The sequence below is a fragment of the Lygodium microphyllum genome, chromosome 28, assembly GCF_053477565.2.
Source record: "Lygodium microphyllum isolate KBCC chromosome 28, Lygodium_microphyllum_v1.1.10, whole genome shotgun sequence".
NCBI classification, from domain to species: domain Eukaryota; kingdom Viridiplantae; phylum Streptophyta; class Polypodiopsida; order Schizaeales; family Lygodiaceae; genus Lygodium; species Lygodium microphyllum.
In genome coordinates, this window is record NC_141162.1 from 82,048,150 (window position 1) to 82,070,626 (window position 22,477).

Here is a 22,477-nt window from a genome sequence, read left to right on the forward strand (position 1 = left end):
TAGGCATAACCTTCCCAATTAAAAAGCTTGCTACCCAAATAGTGTACAATAGTAAATACCCTATTAAAACTAAACTAATGCATCCCAAAGGCACTTCAAAACATCCACAAATAATTCAACATCAATACATGGGCATATGGGCATCAATGGAAGCATAAATGGGCTCCAAACTCTGAAGTAGAACTATCCCAAGCCTATATACAATAGGTCAATTGTTTATTACAGCAATGATAGAGGTTGGGGAGCTTTCAAATGATGCTCAAGAGCAGGTACCAATACCGAAGAGTTTGCCAAAGTATTGTCCAAGTACCAAAGAGTGTCCCGAAGTTGGAGTAGAGGTGTAAACTGTTAGAGAAACAGGGCAGCATAGCAAGCACAATTCACATTGATTGTTGACGTTGCCCACTATTTGTGCTAGCTGAGCTCAAGGCTCACTTCATAGTGCTTGAAGGGTCATTGAGAACCTTTATGACAAGCGAGAATGAGTGGAAGCAAACCGAGAGATGATATAAGTCAATGCATACCTTAGGGTGAAGTAGCCATAGCTGCCATGAAACCTTCAACTTGTAGATATTCAAATTTGGATCAAAGCAAATAATGAAGAAGCTCCTCGAATGGTTAGCTCTAATATCAATTGAAGCGAGAAGCTTGAGTGGAAGCAAGAGAGACGTGAGCTATAAGGATAGAGTGAGAGAGTAAGAGAGAGAGAGACTCAAGATGTGGAAACTCCAACAGTCACAATGTGTGATTGGCCTTACCTTATTCAATATCGTTGAAAGAATAAATAATAAAGTGAGAGTGATGGGCACCCGCCATCTACAGTGTATAAGTGTGCAGTCACAGTGCGTGAAGTAAATATAGGGTAGTGTAGGCATAGATGCCTTTGTCCCTAACAAGAATCAAGGACTTTGACATTATCTTAGCCTTGATAGAGCCCCCTATCCAATGTGAAGGCATTGACAGCTGTCAGAAGTATTTTTCTTATTACAAATATTCATGTTAGCATTCTCTACAACACCCTAGTGTGTCTTTAAGAGTACTCTTTCAATCAAGGCATTGGACCAATCTATAGGTATACAACTGGCATTTAGGTTTGATCACCCTTGTATATATGAACTTTTCACCTTCGCCTCAAAAAGTTGTTTTGCAAGCACTCTAATAAGACATTCTTAATCAAGCAATCATTTACCTTAGTAATAATATTGGAAAACAAAGTGTTTTTGCATATGAAAGGCCTATAAGTTTTCCCTATTTTTGAACTTGGACATGATCTAAAATCCACCAAGTCCCATTTTCAATTTGGGTTCCTCTAATATACCAAGCTATCAACAAGACAAGTTTTTAATTTGGAGAACATTTAGGAGATTCCCAAAGGAAGTGATTAGTTAATCTAGTACTAACTAATTGAATATTTGAAAAAGTATGCCCATTTTATCTATTGCATGAAGAAGAAACAAAAAGCTCTAGTTGACAGTGACATGCAATCCATGCAATCCACCCTAGAACTATGTTAACAAACATGGAGAACAAAGGAATACAAGGATACTCTAAGCTTTTACATATTAAAAGTGAGATGGGAGATGAGCACCTTGAGATGCCCCCAAGTCGAATAAAGCTCACACAATTGAATCCCATTGTGAGGTGATGTGATTTTTATTCATAAAACTCAAAACGTATAGGGAGGAAACTCTTGAGACTCCACTCAACAATTTCCACAATGTGTGAGACCCAAGCACTTTAATACATGTATGTGCATATCATGTGGCGCAAATAGACAAGCCAATCAAGAATCTCATCCCATTGAGATACATGCTAGTCAAGCAAAGAGGTGCAAATCTAACATCATCATATTTATAAATATCCATTGCATTATTAGATAGTGTTACCTTCTATCAGATAGTTTTCAATTGCTATCAAACTTCTATTTAAGATGAGATACTCCAAAGCTAAGCTCACAAAGATGCTCTACCCTTACATACTTGAAAGAACATATGTACAAAAGAGAATAAGAGTCAAAAACTCATGTCACACCAAACAAAACCAACCAATGGTTGAAGACCATTCACATGTTTGCTCCTACAAGCTTCAATGGTGATTTGAACAAATGCTAAGTGGACAAATTGAGTATATGTGTGTGCATGTAAGAACAATGATGTGTTGGATCTCATTGCATGTCCATATAGAGTTAAAGTTCAAATAGTTATAAAGATATATGGTTTGCCTTGACTTTTCACTCATGTGGTCCAAATTGGTCCATTGACCACCACCCACATATCCCTTCACACTTCTGCATTGAGGCCCTTTTGCCAAAGGCGCACCCACTGTATGTTACTCCAACAACAGCCGCCCCCCACGCACCCACCCAAACCACCAAAAGATAAAGAGGACCCTTGGCCCCCCTAAGCTGCACCTACTTTGGATGTATACTCTTCTACCTTCATATACTCTTTCCCGCTTGACCTATTCATAGGTCCATATGTACCATCTCCATAACCATTTTTCTACAAGATCAGAGTGCTTCCAATGTCTAAACTAGGAAACCTACCAATACATAATGCCAATCATTGCTTCTCAATTGGAAGGCTTACAAAATTGAGCACCCAAAGCATGGATGGGCATTTGAGAGGTGGCCATTTTGATTGACCTCCATCAGTCTCCTATTCTCTCCAATTGGACATGCCAGTTGTGGGTGATGACTTTGTTTTAGTCAAATCCGTCATGCATAGCTTGTGATGTAGCTTTGAGCCTACATTGGTTTAACTAAACACTCCTATGTGCATATCAGAGGGTCACATCCTTGACGGTTATACAAAAGTGTTGAGTATCTTATGCCCACAGCAAATATGTACATAATCTCACAATCACATGGGCCAACGTACAAAGTTGAAGGTTAGTTAAAACTCAACCAGACCTAAAGTGTGACATTGAGCTGAATTGTTATACTTTCCTTTAAACCAATCCTACAAATAGGAAGACGTAATAGACCATCTCAAAGATGTGTGACACTACGTTTTTGCTCCATAATTTCATGGATGCAGTGGGAATATATATGGATGTGGCCATATCTTATATGGGGACTGTAAAGTCAAATTTGAAATTGACCAGAAATACATGATCTTCCCTTCTGATTACTGTAACAATGTTGTGCTGCAAATAATGGAGGGTCAGAAGACCTTCCACAAAGCAGGTTGGATGACAAAGCTTTTAATAGGCTGCTTTTCACAAGAGATATTGTAGTTTGAGAACTCTAAGATTGTTAGAGACACTGTTCAGCTTTCTATCACAATCTTTGTGGCAGCAGAATAACATTGAAGTTGTTCCGTCCAAACAACATGCGGTGGGAGGCAGAAAAAGTCATCATTTGAGAGCCAGGGAAGTGTAATGGCCAACAAAGAATTGTTCATGCTTGAAGGCATAACCTGAAGTTTCATGTCTCAACATACAAAGACGATCCTTCAAAATGTTGGAAGAGCCAGCCATGTGAGTATTGACAAGCTTGCATGCTCACCATTCAGGGAGTTTAGTCCACTTCTGCTTTTCCTTATAACAGAAAAGGAACTCAATCTGGCATTGTGTTTGCAGGTATACACTGTACTGCTTGTTAGCTCACCGCTTGAGTCACCTTGGAGAAGACCCTTAGACTCACCATCTCTTTAGCAGCTCTATGCATGTGTTGAGCATGTTCTATTCCTCTTCATCATCATCACTGAAAGCATTGAAGGGCCTGTTCAATCGACCCACTGTAGCCAATTCCTCACTTTTCAGCTGGTTTGATCTCTTGCCATAGCTTCCCTTCACTGTATTCTCAGTAGCCAAACCAGAGAATTGGGCAGCTGCTTTCTCCTCAGACTCCTCATCAGTCCAACCATCTGTTAATTCTGACTCCCTGTCATCCCAAACATTATCCTCTTCATGCGGACCAGTAGTGGGTCTTTCTATGTTGCCCCTAAGCTTGTCCTTTCCATTGCTTGAATCCATATTATCATGGCATCCAAAAACTCGATGTGAGGTCTCATACTGCTCCTCTACGTTGACTTTGTTTACGGTTGCGCAGCCATCACTCCTTTCATCTGGTTGATAATGGTTCTCACTTTGTGTAGCAATCTTTGCATCATATGTACTTTCACCATCGTCCAAATAAGGCTCCTCAAAGAAACCTTGATCATCATCACCTTCATTCGCAGAAAAACTGTCTGCTTTTTGCACAGCAGCTGCCTTTTTCTTTGCTAGGTGAGCCTCCTCTGCCTCTCTATAGTTGAACTCATCATCTGCAGCAGTTGAAGTAAGTCAGATTCATTTAAAATTCCATTTCAGTGTCCCACAAACCTACATTTAACTGCATCTCAAACCATCACCGAACCAAAGGGAGCTTTACAACTAAAATGGCAATAGCAACTATATGTAAGTTTGCAACACCGTGGACTAATTCACATATACACAAGTCCATACTCTTTTCTGACTCCACATCATCGAGACATACCCAGTTTGACGCCTATAAACAGCTGAATGAGTCTCTAAATGAAGTGCAAAAAGGCATGTATATCAATATGTCATAGTAGTTATACCAAAAGTGGGAAAACAAGACCTTTCCCAGCTAATATTGGGAGACAACAGCCTTACAAAGGACCAGGAAAATGTTATGAACTTACAACAAAATACTTACATACCTGATATTTCATCTAGATATGGTCTTTCTGATTGCTCATCTTTGTCAAAACTATCAGACAATTCATCATACCCTTCGCTGTCATCACCCTCAAGGTTATCTGATAGCTCATCTTCACTTGAGCTAATCTCATAGCTGTCTTTATCATCGGCTTCATTTGGCTCATCATCTTCGTCCACACTATCTGACGCCCAGTCAAAAGTACCATCCTCCTCCCCACTTGATGACACCTCACTAAATTCTTCCACAGATGTGTTCTGGACAGCAGCTTGCTCAGCTTCTATTTGAGCTGTGCTGCTCATATCTGGCTTGTTGACTTCCTTTTTAGAGTCAAGATTACTCAGCAATCCAGCCTCTTTTTGTTTTCTTCGCAATGTTCGTAGTTCAGTATGCAGATTCTCAATGTGCTCATTAATTGATTCCATTGACTGAAGATACTTTGACTTGAACAGAGCCTGCATCAGCGCATTTCCCCCGTGTCAAGCAATTGGATCCCTCACATGAGCAAAGTTAGAAGTCACGTCAGCTTTGCCAGATTTAACTACTGGAAACACAAACAGCGTATACATTTCAAATTGAATAAAAAGTCAAAACACTCGCACAATGATAACGTGGCTATAAATAATCCTGATTGGAGTTGCTGTTTAAAGGGCGATTCACTCTACAGATGCTCTGCCACAACTTGTCAACAGAACAGATGCAAAGCTATAGCCCCCAAGCACATGCTATAACATCATAATTTCAACCACAATATCTTATTAAAAAGCATTTACAATGCTATCTAGGCTAATTGCAAAACATAGTCAAAACACACCTTTCTTTTTGTGAGAGTATTTTCTGGTGTCATTTGCTTCTTGGGCTGCTTATAATTCCTCCCACGATACATGATAATTATTGTTCCCACATGAATGTCAATGACTATTCCCCCAGTTAGCCTTGTCAGCTCCCTTGCAACTGTTCTGATATCATCCCTCTTGAAAATGTGGCAATCAATTTGTACAGTCTCATGAAACTTCCAATGCATATGCATATTAAGAACTACACCACCATACACTCCCCTCCTGCCAATGGGAACATAATTTCTGTTTTTATACCCAACCTTCTTCAAAGCCTGAAGCTGTTCTGGAGTAATCAATTCAGGATCATGAACAGGTTCTGGATCCTTTTCAAGTTCATATTTTTTGAGCCGTTGTATCAGAACAGCTTTCTTCCTATTTGCCTGCAGTTCATAGGACAATATTGATATAAGGGTAAGTTTTGTAGCTTCGTACAACCAAAACTACAATTTAAATGCCATTGGGTAAACATCAATCACTGCATACTTTCACAACCCGTACAATAATTACTTTCACCAAAATGTGTTCTCTTATTGTTATGTAAAAAATATTAAACGAAAGGTCACAACAATACCCTAACATTGGATACTTGTAATATGCTGGGTGATCTATCCTAGAAGACACCTCTACAGAAAGCAAAACACCTATGCAGACACCTCTAGAAGTCTAGCATGGCTGGTGTCAGGTGAATAAAGTTTATGGCATGAAGTAGAGAACTTGAGATGTATACAGCAAGCTGCTGCTGCTCCACGTGCCCCTGAACAGCCATTAAATGATCACGGTATGCACCCCAAAGTGGAACATCAGTTGAGCAAGAAAGGGCTGCTGTAAATGCAGCGAAAACAATCCCTAGATGGCTGTTATAGATTCTCTAGGAGAGAAAAATCAATACTCCCTTACCTCAGTGCACTAGAAGGGCTGCTAGACAGGCAGCACATGATGTACATGGGACACATTTGGTTGATACTATGGAAGTAGAGGCTCCTTTTGATGAGCATGTGTTTATGAGCTCATTGTTAAATGATGATGAACCTACTTTTGATGATGCACAGCAAGATGCACATTGGTTGCAGCCATGAAAGAAGAGTTGGGTTCCATTGCTACTAATGGTACTTGGGATCTTGTTGAGTTGCCACCTAGCAAGAAAGCTATTGGCACTAAATGGGTTTTTAAACTCAAACACAAGGTTGATGGTTCTATTGACACGTACAAGGCACACTTGGTTGCCAAAGGATATGCTTAGAAAAAGGGCATAGATATTGAGGAGACTTTTGCTCCTACATCCCACATGAGTACCATTAGATGTGTTATTGGTATGCTTGCCCATCATGGATGTAAAGTGCATCATTTGTATATTAAGACAACCAGTTGTATATTAAGACAACATTTCTTAATGGTGACTTGTGTGAGGATGATTATGTATCACAACCTCCACGGTTTGTGGTTAGCAAAGAGCACTTGGTTTGCAAATATGCAAGGCTTTGTATGGCTTGAAACAAGCTCCTCATGCATGGTACTCGAAGACAGATGTTTACTTGAACAACGAACAGTCCAACTACTCCTCTATACATTAAGAATGAAAAGGAGGGGGGGGGGGGGGGGGGACTTGCTAGCCATCATTCTTTATGCAAATGATATGCTACTCACCAGACCTAAAGAGGGTAAAATTGCAGACTTTAAGGCTGAATTGAAGGATACATTTGCTATGTCAAATATGGGCCTATTACATGACTACTTGGGGATTCAATTCACCCAAAATCAGCAAGGTATCATCATATCATAGTCACAATATGTAGAAAAGCTTCTACATAGGTTTAACATATAAGATTGTAAACCTATGAGTACTCCCTCCTATGGAGCCACAACTGATGCTTTCTATGCATGATGGTAGTGAGATGACTGAAGTTGCAATTTACAGCCAAGTTGTCAGATGCCTTATCCATCTTTGCAACACATGCCCATTTAGTTTGCAGTATCTCAAGTGAGCAGGTTTATGCACAGCCCATGTATAGTTCATTGGCAAGTTGTTAAGTGGATCTTCCATTACTTGAAAGGTACTCAAACACATGCCTTGATATTTCCCAAGGGGAATAGACTTGCAACTACAAGCTTATAGCAATTTAGATTGGGCCAAGACTTAGACACCTCACTCTCTACAGTCTAGTAATGGATATTGTTTCTTTTTGGGCCATTCATGCATTTCATGGCTTAGTAAGAAACAACCTACAAGGCTACCTCATTTTGTTAGGCTGAGTATAAGGCAGCCCTCACAACAACAGTTGAATGTGTATGGCTGCACAGATTACTAGCTAGTGTACTAGCTAATGCATAGATTACACCCATTCTCTCAAATAGTCAGAGTGCTCTTACAGTAGCATGAAATCCTATGTTTCATGTTCGCACGAAACACATTGAGATTCACTACCACTATGTTCGAGAGAGATCTAATGCATGAGAGATCAGCTTGATGTATGTTTCCACACAGGAAAATGTTGTCGATGTTTTCACCAAGGTCTTACCATGTGAGAAGTGTGAGGCTTTCCGTAAGTCCTTAAACTTATTACTCTTTGGTGATTGACAATCCTTGTACTTCATCACATTGGCACTATAAGGGATGTTAGAATTTGCTAATTTTGGGCAGTGCCCCATGTAATTTGTGCGGTGTGGACACTTATTAAAGCGTCAAAATATAGTGTGTCTAGGACTTTAAAACATGCTCACAACGGAACGGGAACGGGGAATGGAAACAAGCATAACTTATGGAACGGGATACATTATGGGCCTAAAATATTAAATTTTAAAACATAACAACAAAATTTAAAAATGACTCAAGCATTCAATATATACTAGAGAAAATTTAGTTTTACGATCATGGCATCAAAAGTAAAAAAATATGAGTCTAAAATAAAAGTTAAAACATAACAAACAAAATTTAAAAATGACTCAAGCATTCAATATATACGATAGAAACTTTAAAGTTTTACAATCATGGCATTAGAAGTCAGAAAATATATGAGTCTAAACTATAAATTTTTAAAACATAACGACAAAATTTAAAAATGACTCAAGCATTCAATATATACTAGAAAAACATGAAAGTTTTACAATCATAGCATCAAAAGTCCAAAAACCAAGATAGATGCTAAATTAGAAGGATCATGCAACTACTATAGATGTACTATCCTCAATGGCATCATCCACAACGATTACATCATTCTCTTAGTGAGAATCAAACGTCCTCTTTTGAACTTGGGCTCAAGAATTATAAAGCTTTCATTCTCAAGATTCAAACGAGTAACTTGACCAACAAGACGAAGATTTGCAGCCACATAGACCAAGTCATTGGTTCTACTCGTCTTCAATCTATTTCTCTTTTTTCAAGCAATATGGCTGAAAACACTCCATAGTTGCTCCAAAGGTGAGAAGCTAGCATTTTGACTCAAAATCCTGATTGATAATCATTGTAGCTCTGGTGTTTTTACTCCACAATCTTCCCACCATAGGGCAGCAGCTACAATGGTTCTATCTCCCTCAGCATATGCTGACCCAAACTTTCCTTTTTTGCTCTACAATCTTCCCACCATAAGGCAGCACCTACAATGGTTCTATCTCCCTCAGCATATGCTGACCCAAACTTTCCTTGCTTCTATACTGGTGTAGATGTGTCTTGATCAGCCTGCGCTCGAAAAAATCTGGAACCAATCTTTCAAGCATAAGGTCCCAACTCTCTGACACCTCTTCATCTTGCTCTTGTCTCTTTTCTTGGAACTCAAGATCAAGAACAAAGGCAATTGCATGCCTCTTTGTCATTTTCTTGACACGGTATCAAAGCGAGAGGTGTTTAGTAAGCCACAAAGATCCTCGGCATCAAAGAAGGCAAAGACATGTTGCGGATTCAGCATCATCTACTGATTTCCCTCTTTCAGTCCTACGACTTCTCCACAAGTAGATGGACAAACCACTAGGCCCTCCTCTTCCGACATCATCAGCACCTCCACCGATGCTTGCTGACATGTACCTTTGCTCCCTACCCTCCGGAGTATATGTGTCTATCCCCTCACACTTATTGTGCCATCTCTCCCTTCTAGGCCACATAGTTTATTCTACGTCGACTTTCATCTTTTTATGCTCAAGGCAATAAGACACATCCGATGTGCACTAAGTCCTTTCGAGCCACAGAAGCATCAATCGGTAACCTGGCCTCCTCACAACCACTGCAATGTGCTACGGAGGTTGCTTCTCGTTCTTCTTGGGTATCAGGAATGCCACCTCGACAACCCGTGGTTCTGCAATCTGCTCCACCGAGAGACAGTAATTGTTGGATACCGTCCCCTCCTCGGCAGTCCGCTTCTTCACGAGATAGAGGTTGTTTGACACCTTCCGTTACTTCGACTTTGCAATCTGCTCCACTACAAGACAATGATTGTTCCCCACCCTTGGCTCTACATGAACCTTCCCTTTCCCCACCCTTGACTACTCAAGTTCTAGAGGCCACCTCTGGGAGTTCCAGATAACTTCTTCGGCACGACTGACCACACTTCCTTTGTCATTTGACGATTGAAAGTCCATGATCCATGAGTTTTTATATTCCCTCTCTTGCAGAGGGGAATTTAGAGAGGGATTTACCCTTTTTGCCCTCAAAGGGGGCTTCTACTTCTTTGACTTCAAAGGGGACCCTTGCACCTCCACCCTCAAGGGAGCCATCTCCTCATCATGAAGTTCGTCACCCACCCTTTGCTCTTTTGGGATGGTTGTCTTGGAGCACTCATTTCACCTATTGATACCTAGGATCTTCAGGTGCCCCCTAGATTGGGGCCTTGGAGATTTAACCATGACTTGGTGACGAGACCTTTGAATTCCTTCTAGCATGGAGTTATGGAGCTAGTGGCTTCTCTCTCGAGATGGAGTCAAGTTTTGCACTTCATCCTATTTATTATCCCTTACTATAGGTTACCTTTCAAGTGGATATCTTAGATCTTTGAGATTCTCTACATCTTCATCGTCTCTCTCTTCGCTCCTCTTTCTTCTTCCCTTTTTGCGCTTGAGAGGGGGTGTTGAGAAACCATTACTTCAATTTACACATTTCATTTAGGGTTTTGCACTAACAACCCCAAAAAGGATTGGTGTCCACACTTTGGCCACTTTTTCAATGGGCGCCCACACAGTGATGCACCATCCCAGATAGCTTATGTCTATAAATAGGCAATCACTTCATTCATTCATCACCACCTTCTTCATTCACCATCACCACTTAAGTCATTCTCCACTCCCCTTCTTTTGTCACTCCGACACTCTTCTCTCCTCATGCCGTTGTTGCCCACACCCCTATCAAGGGACATCGCAATTTGTGGCCTTCTTCCACTGTCTCTCGCATAGTGTCATCTCTCCCTCACCTAGTGACAAATTCTTCTTGCATTTTGCATCTCTAGAGCATCTCCACTAGCAGGTGTCATCTTCTTTCCATCTGGTATCACCCTAGTATTTGCATTTGACTGTTTGGAGGGCTTTATACACCTTGGTGTCATCACTCTCCAGCTTGGCGTCAAGTTTCCTACACAAGCATCAATCTTCACCTATTGGCGTCAACATCTATCCTTGCGTTTGCTAGTCAAGAGGCATCTTGCATTTGCATTTTGCATCTTGGCTAACTCCCCGACATTTGAGGGCTACGCTTCGCTCCCTTGACAGCTATCCTTCACCTTCCAATGATTATTTCGATAGCCCGCCCACTGCCTAGAGGACAATGTTTCGCTTTCTTCACTGTGCAAATTCCCGACAAGTGTTGCCGCATGATTCAAATAGGACAATAGTTATCTTTTGAGCTTTAGCTCTGCTGTATCAACTTTTCTTCTCATAGCATGATTTAGTGTATCATCACCGTGTTGTTCTTGTGCTTTTGAGTTTCTCTTCTCTCTTAGTGTTTGCCATACACACACTGTATTTCTCCTCACAAACCCTACTATCTCTTTGGTCTCTTTTGTCATTTTCTTGGCAATGCCTCCTGCTACATGACTCCCTCCAAAGACAAAACTGACCGCTTGTGTTGGATGTAAGGTCAAGTCTATGTTGGTGACAACTCTTCCATCCACATTTGTGGCATAAGACACATTTAGATCATCCTCCAAAGCTGAGGCAATGCCTTCACATGGAAGGTTCTATACATCCCTAGTCTTGGTTTCCATTGCTTTCTATAAGCAAGATATGTGGACTAGGACTCATTGTGGAGTTTGATGCTTCCTAATTCTAGATGGCCAAACAAGGAAGGTGGTGTGAAATAACGAGGAGAATGGCGTTTCTGAGCTCAAGAACATAGCACCCCTCTCGTTCAATCTTCTTTCTTCTTGGTCTCAGAATGATTTGGCATACTCGATTCAATCATCTCAACCATGAAAACCTCTAGAAGGCAACTCGTGAGCAAATGATTCGTGGCTTACCAAAGGTTAGGGTGAGCCAAATCCCTTTCTATATGTTGCATCAAAGGTAAACAACAGTGTGATCCTATTCCTAGCAAGGCTTCTCAACAGGCAAGGCCCCCTTGGAGCTTGTCTTCACTAATTTGTGCAAACCAATTCATTAGGAATCCCTTAAGGGGAGTAAGTATATTGTGTTTATTGTAGCTGATTATAGCAAGATTACTTGCATCTATTTTTTGCAACTCAAGTCAGAAGCCTTCTCAAACTTTCCAAACTAGCTTATCTTCAAGGAAAACCAACCTAGGAGGAAGTTGAAAGCAGCCAGAGCTAATAATGGTAGGAATTCACCTCCAAAGAAATGGCTCGCTTCTATGCAGAGTGAGGAGTCCATTAGGAATTTGCCAATACCAATACCCCCATCTGAGAACGGAGTCTTGGAGCGAAAGAACACGACCATGGTCAAGATGGCAAGGACTATGCTAGAGCATTGGAGGGTGCCCCAAATTCTATGGCCATAAGTTGTAGCCATGGTTTTGTGAAGATATGCTAGGGTTTGAAATGAGGAAACATAGAATGTATGAACATGACTAAAACACAAAGACTCAAACAATGATGTGCAAAACTCAAATCCTAAACGCAAAACATAAACCTCAAAACTCAAAACATAAACAATGACAGAGAGAGAAGAGAACTTTGAAGTGAATAAACCAATGTAGTAAATGAATGTAAGAGTGTACAAAAGGCTCAAGGGCAGAGCAGTGAGTATTGGAGTATGACATCCATCGAAGATAGATCCCAAATGCTGAAACCACCATTCAGAGATGTCAAAGAGTGGGAAGGAGTAAAATGTTGATCATCAAGGTAGTATGTAGCCAAGTGATAACAAGAGGAGGTGTTAGATGACTAAAGGAGTAACAAATTTGCAAAACGCAACAACTAGTGGAGTGTCAAATGATGTCTTGGGAATTGCACTACAAAACGCAGCCTGCTGAGCGCATGCCTGGACAACAAGGCAGCCTCCCTAAACAGCAAATGCGACAGTCTGGAGAGACTAAATGGTGTCAACAATTGCTAGAGTGATGGGCGACACCAATGGATAAGTCGCCAAAGAAGGATGATGATGTGCCAACAGTCTTGAGTGACTCAACAGCCATTGGAAGAAGGCTAATGGCTAAAAACTGCACATGAATGCAAGAAACTTGCATAGAAGGATAGGGCTGATGAGGGGAAAATGCTATAACTGAGAGTGGAAATCAAGAAGTAACCCTTGCATTAACTTAACATTGGCTATGGCATTGCAAGCTCTTCGTTAACAGATGTGATCAGGGTGAGCCAGTCGAGGGTCCCCCGGCATAGGTTCAAGACTAACTACCAGGTCCCAAAGTCCCTAAGATGCAAGCACTTGTTGCATGAAGTTTGACCAAGTGGTAGATTTGACCCATTAAAACGAGTCTTATCCGCAAAGACATTCTTGGCTATAGTAACAACAATGGTGGTGCTGTAAGAAGGATAATGTGGGTGGGGGAGTGGATACACTTGGGAATCAATCCCAAAGTGTCCACCATGCATGTAGGAAGTGTGCACAGTGGATCCAAATGTGGGCACGGACCGACCAAGCCTCCACAATATCCACAAAATACTCTTTACAAGAACACCAGCTTTGATACCATGTGAAAAGTCGAACCCCAAACACAAAACACAAAACTCAAAACTCAAAACACAAAACACAAACATTGACAGAGAGAGAAGAGAACTCTGAAGTGAATGAATCAATGCAGTAAATGAATGTAAGAGAGTACAAAAGGCTCAAGGGCAAAGCAATGTGTGTCAGCATGTAACATCCACCGAAGACAGATCCCAAATGCTGAAACCACCAGTGGGAGATGTTGGCGAGTGGGAAGGCTCAAAATGCTGATCACCAAGGCAATATGCAGCTGGGCAACAGCAGGAGGAGGCATTGGACAAAAAATGGAGCAGCAAATCTGCAAAACGCATGAGCTGGTGGAGTGTCAAATGACATGTTGGGGCCTGCACTGCAAAACGTAGCCTGTCTGATGCCCAGCGGATGCCTGGACAGAAGGGCAGCCTCCCTAATCAGCAAATGCCCCCACCCACAGCAGACTGACTGGTAGTGCTGTAAGAAGGATAATGTGGTAGTGCTATAACAACTTTGCATTTTGTAACAGAAAATTTCACTTTATTTTCCTTGAGTCGTTTAGAGCAATGCTTTCACTACAATTCATTCTCCATGTGTGAGGTAAGTCATCTTCCTGTGCAAGCACCAGCCATCCAGATTCTCATCCTATTGAATCCATCAGAGACCCATACATTGGAGAGAACTAACTATTCTCGATGGAAATTGAAGGCCAAGCTGAGATTATCCTGGACACAAATGACCTCAAACAGACAAGAACAATCATGAACAAGAACAATCCCTTTCAAAACTGAAGGCCAAGTTGAGATTACCCTGGACCATATGACTTCAAACAAACAAGAACAGTCATGAACAAGAATATTCCCTTTGGAAACTAAAGGTCTAGCTGAGGTTATCCTAGACACCTCACATACAAGGACAACCATTAACAACAATTAAGTGTTGAAACATAAAATCATCTAGATTCTTTTGTATGGACAGAACACTTGTTTTTAAGACACAGCATTCGCAATATAGATCTATGTCCTCCAATACATCACCGCTGCTGCATTTGTAAAAACTACAAGTTGCTGTTTCTAATTAACATGAAGTAAGGGAGGTATGCACCCTCTTGAGCCGCCAGAGGAGCCTCTCTTCAGGGGTCATCTGTGCCTTCATCAATTTGGCCCTCCTTCTCAAGAGCTTGAATTCTCTGCGGGCAGAATCGTGTCTCTTCCGATTCTCGACACGTGACTTCGTGCTCATGTGTCGAGAGGAAGAAGGACATAACCCTGGCGAGCAGGGATCCATCCACAGGGAGGGCGCCCCTTTTCCTGAGAGGGGAAACTCCCCACGGCCCTTCGAGTGATCGCACGAGAAGGCTCCTCCTTGCAGACGGAGCCTGTCATGTGCTTCCAAAATCCTGAAAGAGGAGCCAAGTTTAGCCATGTCTCCGATCAGCCCGAAGGTGTGCGATGGCAGTGATGCACAAAGTTTACCTAGAGGAAGACGGCAAGCAATGCACGCTCTGAGATCTGCCATTGAACAAACGACGAAGTGATACCCTCCCCTGTAGCCTGTGCAAGGAGGAGAAAGCCATTGATTGCACCAGGGTTTTAGGAGGTTTTTACTGTCAATGCTATATCATTTGAATGCTACTTTGGACACTCAAAACATCATCAATAACATGCTTCCAATCAGTGTTCACTCTAAACATTTCTGGTAGGAGATACAAAAATCTTAAGTTCAAACTTTTGCATGGATTTTTAAATCAAATGACATGTATTCCCTATTTGTATTATTATATTTATATAAGGATTTTTAAATTAAATTACATGAATTTTTGCCATTTTTATAACAATGATTTGTAACATTCAAGGTCTTATTCTTTCAAAATTGAAAGTTATTTGAAATTTTTGCAACTCATTTTAACTAGAATTTTTGCAACTCATTTTACATTAGGTGTCCCATCCCTACATAAATGACTTTAACTACATGAACTCATGTAGGTCGATTTTGCATGCATGTGTCATCACTCTAAAGAATGATACTTAACATGAACTCATCCCTACATTAATGACTTTAAATGCATGAACTCATGCAGGTCAATTTGGCAAGCATGTGCCATCACTCTAAAGAATGATATTTGACACTAAAAACCTTGAGAATTAAATTATACCTAACAATTAAAATTCGATTAAAAGCTTGGAATAAGGATTTGCAAAGGATTCAAATCATACTTCATACTTACTAAAAGTCACATTATAACCATGGTACATCAAAGGATTTGAGATTGCTAAGGGCATGCATCGCAAGCTACTACAATAGTTGTGTCAAGTGTTGAGTTCGATTTCAAGTTCAGACCCATGGATGGACTAACATTTCTTTCACTACTTATATGGGCCACCCTTGATACTTACAAGCATCTTCATATATTTTTTAAGAAGTGCTTTAGTATATCAACTCCACCATTACTTTGAAAAGTTTTCAACTTAATGAAAATAGTTTTATGTTTCACATGATTGACAGTCCACTCAAGAACAAAAGAACAAATGTACTTAGTTTAGAAGAATTTAAGTCAATAAGATATTGGCATTGTCAAGGAGTCTCTTCGAGGTATTCAAAGTCATAACATGCACCTCAACTTTCAAGTAGCATTATCTTAGTTGACCATCTCCATCTCATAGAAAAAAGTTTTAATATTTTCATCCTAACAACATGTCTTGTGCTCCTTCACAAACTATAAGTTGCAATTTACACATTAACAAGAGGTTTTTGAACTTACCACCAGTGAGGACAAGAATCTATCATTCATTTCCCTTTCATGATGCAAACTTGCCATGTTTTAATAATAAAGATAAACTTAGTGCACCTCTCTTCAAGTTCAATGTGACCACAAGCTGCTTCCCCCTGGCCATTTAAAGAAGATCTCGATCTACATAATGGTAGAAGAATTGGCCTACTAGCAAATGAAACACACCCCCGCCCATTTCTTCTTATAGCTAGAGTCTAACATTGGCATCTTTGTAAACATTTTTGCCATGATTAATTTAGGTCTAGGTGATGATGATATGATTGTGCTTGTGTCCCAATGGCACCCCATGTGGGAAGAGTATGAGCATATATACTATAAGAGGATTCCTATCCAAGACCAATGCTCTTGTGAACTATCTAAATACCAATGGCAAAAATGCTAAAGTATAACTTGATCATTGGCATGAATGGCATGAATATTTTGATTCATTTGATGCCATACACTTTCTACAAAACACAAATTAGCTTTACATATAGTAGATGGTTAGCAACCATAAGTCCATAAGGCTACAAACGATGGCTTAGATTGCATTGTATGTGTGTGTGTGCTTGTGCACGTGCATGGGTGCGCTTATAAACTCCTTATAATGTAATACATTTGGAAATTAATGTTATGCTTTTATAATAAAAAACAAAACCACAGTTCATGTTTTAACTAATATCAATATTCTTATAAGCTTCTTATAAGAAGAAACAATCTGCTTATGCTCACCCAAAGTTAATTGGATATACAATTTTCAAGCGATATTCCCCCACCCCACTCATGAATAGAGCAACAGCTTTTCTCCACCTTCATTTGTGTGTGTGTGTACGTGCGTGCATGTGTGTAGATACATGCACACACACACTCCCACCATGTTCTAATAATGAAGGAAAATGGATCATGTTTATATTTATAAGTGAGAGAGAGAGGAGCCAGTGTATGTTCTCTCTCTAGAGAAAGAGAGACAGAGACATAGAGAGAGGAACTTGCATATGTCCTTTGTGTGTGTGTGTATGTGTGCACGCACATGTGCAAACCATAGAGGCCCAAGAGGTAGGATGTGGAGGTTGCAACTCTGTGTGTGTGTGTGTGTGTGTGTGTGTGTGTGTGTGTGTGTGTGTGTGTGTGTGTGTGTGTGTGTGTTTGTGTGTGTGTGCACGCTCGTGTGCGCGTGCATGTGCATGTGTGTGTCCGTGTGCATGGATGTGCAAACCATAGAGGCCAAAGAGGTAGGATGTGGAGGTTGCAACTTTGTGTGTGTGTGCACGCACATGCGCAAACCATAAAGGCCCAAGAGAACTTATGTATGTCCTTTGTGTGTGTGTGTATGTGTGTGTGAGCATGTGCAAACCATAGAGGCCCAAGAGGTAGGATGTGGAGGTGAAGGCGATGAGGGCAAGAAATGAGAGAGAGAGAGAGAAGGGGGGGTTAAGGGAGGGAAAAGGTGAGGGTCGAGAGCTCTCTCTTTGCATAAGCCATAAAGGATGAGGAGATAGGTGGTGATAGCAACAAGAGTTGGAGGTGAAGGCAAAGATAGTGAGAGGGAGGCTAGAGAGAAGAGTAGATGAGAGAGAGGTAGACGGATGAAAAAAATGTGCACAAGTGAGAGAGAGATGGAAGAGAAAAAAAGAAAGAGATCAAGGGGGGAGAAAGACAGAGAGTAAAAGTGAAGGACTTGAAATTTTTGCTTTGGGGGAAGAATAAGCGAGGGAACATTGAGCAACAAAAATGTTAAATTTCTTTACTATGAGGTACCGTGTGATGACGATCTAAAAGGGGCACCTCTTGGCAAGTGGTTGAGACTCAGAGTTCCAACCAATGATGTCTATGCCATTGAACAATCACAAACATACTTTACTTAAGGAATAAGAAGTCTACCTTGTAGGGGAAGTAGGACCAAACCTCTTGAGTACTTGGAAACGCATTCATAGAGATCAATTCATTATGCAGCACATTCATAGAGATCAATGCTTTTCCTTATCGAATGAGGCACAACCATCGATACATTCACTAACTAATATGGGTTATAGTGTCAATGTCTTGCACTCCTAATTCCTTAATTAACCTGAAACTTGGAAGTTGTATTTTGACTTATTGGAACCATCTATCTATAGGCTCCACCTATCTAGGTCATAATCACCCGAATTCCACCCAAATGCTCGCAAATGGGAATAGCGTAGACTAGTCAAAAACTGATTTCAGATGAGATGGGGCTTGAATAAAGAATGCACTATCATAATTGAGAGATTGAGACAAAGAAGAAAAGCTCTCATGATGAGAAGAATAGACTAAAATGAGGCTCATAAGTGTCATTTAGAGAGAGTCAATTGACTCCTCTCCTTTTTATATCAGCTTTTTTATCTTATTATGAAGTGTTTGAGGGTTTTAAGGCCCCCACTCCCCTAAATAAGGGATCAAAACTACTTTTTCTAACACTCTATTTTAAATGGTCTATGTGAAAATTTGTTTCTTCTTTGTATCTTCCTCCTGTTTATCTCCTTTGGTTTCTCCTCCTCTTGCTTAGCATTCCACTCTCTCTCCATACTAGCTTCTTCACAAAGAACTCCCACAAAGGAGGATCTGTTTTCCCACCATTTAAATGGAATTTCTATAGTTTCTCTTGTTCATAAGTCCTTAAGGTGTGTTTTCTTTATCTTCTACACAAAGCACTATAGTTGTGTTTTCAAGCAACCTTCTGTGTTATATTGGAGCTTGTTGGTACATAATGTTCATAATATTACAAGGGTAGTTGTGTTAACATATGCTTGATTAAGATTTGGTATTATTGTTCCTTGTCAATGTACCTATTAAATTGTCAACTTGATAGATGAAAAAGTGGGTACATTATAATCACATTTTTGTGAAAGTTCAAGATGTTTGCATCTCGAAGTGATCTTGGATAAGTTTTTGAATGGTCTACTTGTGAAGCTTATTCTCACACATAAACTTTTCCATTGATGTAAATGTGCACAAATAGTATGATTCTGAAGAAGTATTCTCTCAACTAATTGAAGTTTCCAAAATTCATTGAGTTGATGATACAATTTGCATCATATTAGATAATTTAATTTTGGATCGACAAGATTTCAATAAGTTGTTGTGGAATACATTATGAATTTTGAAATAGATATAAAGCTTTCTCTCTTAAGAGTTTGACTATAAGAATTCACAATATGTAACATAGAGCATCTTAAGCAATGCAAAATGAGAGCGAGTTATTCTTTGATCTTGCTTTGAAATGAGATATTAATTCCTTTTCTTAAAATTTGCTAATATATTTGAGCCAACTTATTCTTTAGATCAAAATTATCTTTTTTGTTACAACCTTACATATTTGTTTGATGTTATGGGGTTGATAGAATCTTATAGAAATAATCATTCTCTATATTTATAATGTTTGGATTTCACGCAAATACTTCAATGAAAAAATAATGTGTACACCAATCCTATTAAGATAACCAATTTCATTCCTGATTATTTACCTAAGAGTAGGGTCAAGGATATTGCCATTTCCTAGATTACTCTAACCATGCCATCGACTTTCTCTCTTCCTCTTGATCTACATTGTCCTTCTTCTTCCACTTCATCTTTGTCTTGTCATGCTCCTTCTTAAGTTCATTTTTCTTATTGGCCTTGGATGCCTTCTTCTTTTTAGTATTTTCATTTGACCCATAATAGCTCATTTCTTCTTTTAGTTGTGAGCTCCCCTAAGAAAGTGGTGGTTTTTGTCTTGCAAGCTTAGGACTCTAATGTAGTGAAGATGGGGTGTGAGATCAGCGATAGCCTCACTTATGGTTTGCATAAATGCATTGCCAAAGCTAAGCATGGCCACTAATGCATTTGGTCCCCCTTCTTCTCTTTGAAGCACTATTAATACCCATTAACTACTTTTGTAGTCTTGTAGTTGCAATCAAGAAACTTCTACCAAGTAAATATTCAAGTTTTGCTATGTAATGGTTCTAACTAGGATGTCTTCCATCATGCTCTTTGCAATTCTTATTGTGGCTATTCCAATGCATGCGTGAGAATATCATGTGGAATGATTCTACCTTGATCTCTTTGGTTCTTCCTCATATATGTCTATTAACTACAATCCATCATGGTTTAGCATGGGAAGCTGTCCTAGAAGGTGCTTACCCCCTAAATCTCTTGTACTTATGCTAGGCGTGGTGCTTGAGATATAAGCCATCTTGAAAGGTATTTAGTTAGAAGCTCCTATTGTCAAGCTAGGTGTAGTACTTGAAATGTAAGCACTAAGGTTGAGCTCTTAAAAACAAATATTTGCTAGGATAGGTTTTGTGGTCCCTTCCATTCAAGATTTGAAGGCTCCCATATGAAGGGATTCTATTTAAATAAACTTGATGTTGGCAATCATGCATGTGTGGGGGCCAATGATGTAATCATTCGTAGGCCCACATATATAACCATGATTCAACTTTGGCCTTTTCTTATCTTTCTTCCTTCATATAGATGATCCATCTAAGAATAGAGGGTTTAGGAATACTTTTCTTTTACCTAAAAAAGTGTGTAGGAAGACCGATTTCAACATTATTGAATCGAGCCCTGATCATAAGGTTTAGGGGTATAGTTCTCCTCCAAAGATCTAATATCAAAGAGACTTAGAGGCACAGAGGGAAAGATTTCCTTCTTGAGGCTTATTACTTTTGAGCAATTGTGGAATAGATTTAAGGCACCTTAGCTCTTGTTTGTTATCCTCGTTGGACCCCTACTTATTGGGGTATCAAGACAATACATGCTTGAGTTGGTTGAATTGCCAACAAAAGTTGTATTCTCTTTTTTACAACATACCAGAGCCTCTTCCTTGCCCAATGACCATTATGAACTGTCCATTGTCCATGAGACCATTATCCCCTTCATTATATGAGATGCATGGGCTCATGTAGGACTAATCTTCTAGTGATTCTACCATGTAATGGGTTGGAATATCTCCAATTGAGTGAGTGATTAGAAGGCCTAATGATGTGATATCCCCACAAGATTGATGTCTTTGCCAAGCATTGCAATTCTCTACTTGATTAGAGCAAATAGAGCCACTATTGCTCCTCTAGCATACAATAGCTTTTGGTTTTCTTAATAGGAACTGTTGGTATATGGGGTTATGGTATGGGAGTTATCTTCGAGCACACTACATTGTTGCATCATGACTATATATCCCATAGTTTGAGCATACCCTACCTCTTATATCAAGGCATTTAGATGGCAATGGTGTTGGGGTTTAAAGGCCATCTATGCCTAGCTACCTATTTCTATGGAATAATAAAGAGAAGGTAGGTCACATTTTGTGACGGTTGGAGTTCCCACATACCAGTCTTGCTATCTTGAGTTCAAACATCTACAACCATTGCTCTATTGCTTTCTACTTACAGGCTTGGATGGTTATGTCAGCTTTTGGGTGTATCACTTGGCATTATTAGGCTTCCAAATGTTATGATGTCTATGGATTGAGCTTAGTTTTTTCTTTGATACTCTAGTTTGCTTCTAGTGGGAGTATTTTTAGTTGTGTATTATAGAGCTTGGCCCCTAGAGCTCATGGGATCTCTCTACGTACTCATTGTTTTATATGGAGCTTGTTCTTGTAGTCATTGATCAGTGTGGGCTGATATTCATTTGATATTTGGTTCTCTAGTACTTACTCCCATCAAACATATTGTTAGCCATGGATACGTGCTTCATTATATATTAAGATTAATTGTTCATGAGCAATGAGTTAGTTGCAACTTGGTGGAGTCTCATAGTTGTTTGGAGATCTCTTATACACAGTTAGCTTATGTAGATGGTTACCCCTTAGTTGCGATGCATTTGTATATGACATTTTTGGATTCTTTGACAAACTTTTGTACTTGCAGTTGCATGCTCTTTCTTAGACACTGCTAGTTGAATTGTAGGTCTTGTTGCTACATGGACTTCCATGGCAGTGGGAGCACTTTGTTTTGGACATTTGGCTACAATTGCCTCACTATTTACTATAGTTTTATGGGCAGCATTGCTGAAAATTAGTTTTGAGATCTTACTGAGATTAGAAACTTATATCAAGTACTCTAGTGCTTCTACTTTGTGGACAACAATACATTGGGCGATTCTCCCCCAATTGCATTCTTTTTTGGCTAAGTT

At 39.9% G+C, this 22,477-nt stretch overlaps 1 protein-coding gene across 1 annotated transcript; it reads right to left on the bottom strand.

Annotated features, from left to right (window-relative positions):
• Positions 1-2,915: 2,915 nt before the first annotated feature.
• LOC148011681 (uncharacterized) lies at positions 2,916-15,208 on the bottom strand. The gene is made up of 5 exons (XM_087670664.1): positions 15,048-15,208; positions 14,677-14,971; positions 5,481-5,885; positions 4,668-5,121; positions 2,916-4,268 (listed from the first exon to the last, which is right to left on the bottom strand). The coding sequence occupies exons 1-5, from the start codon at positions 15,146-15,148 to the stop codon at positions 3,685-3,687; spliced, it is 1,839 nt and encodes a 612-aa protein (XP_087526790.1). The 5' UTR covers positions 15,149-15,208; the 3' UTR covers positions 2,916-3,684.
• Between the last annotated feature and the right edge of the window lie 7,269 nt (positions 15,209-22,477).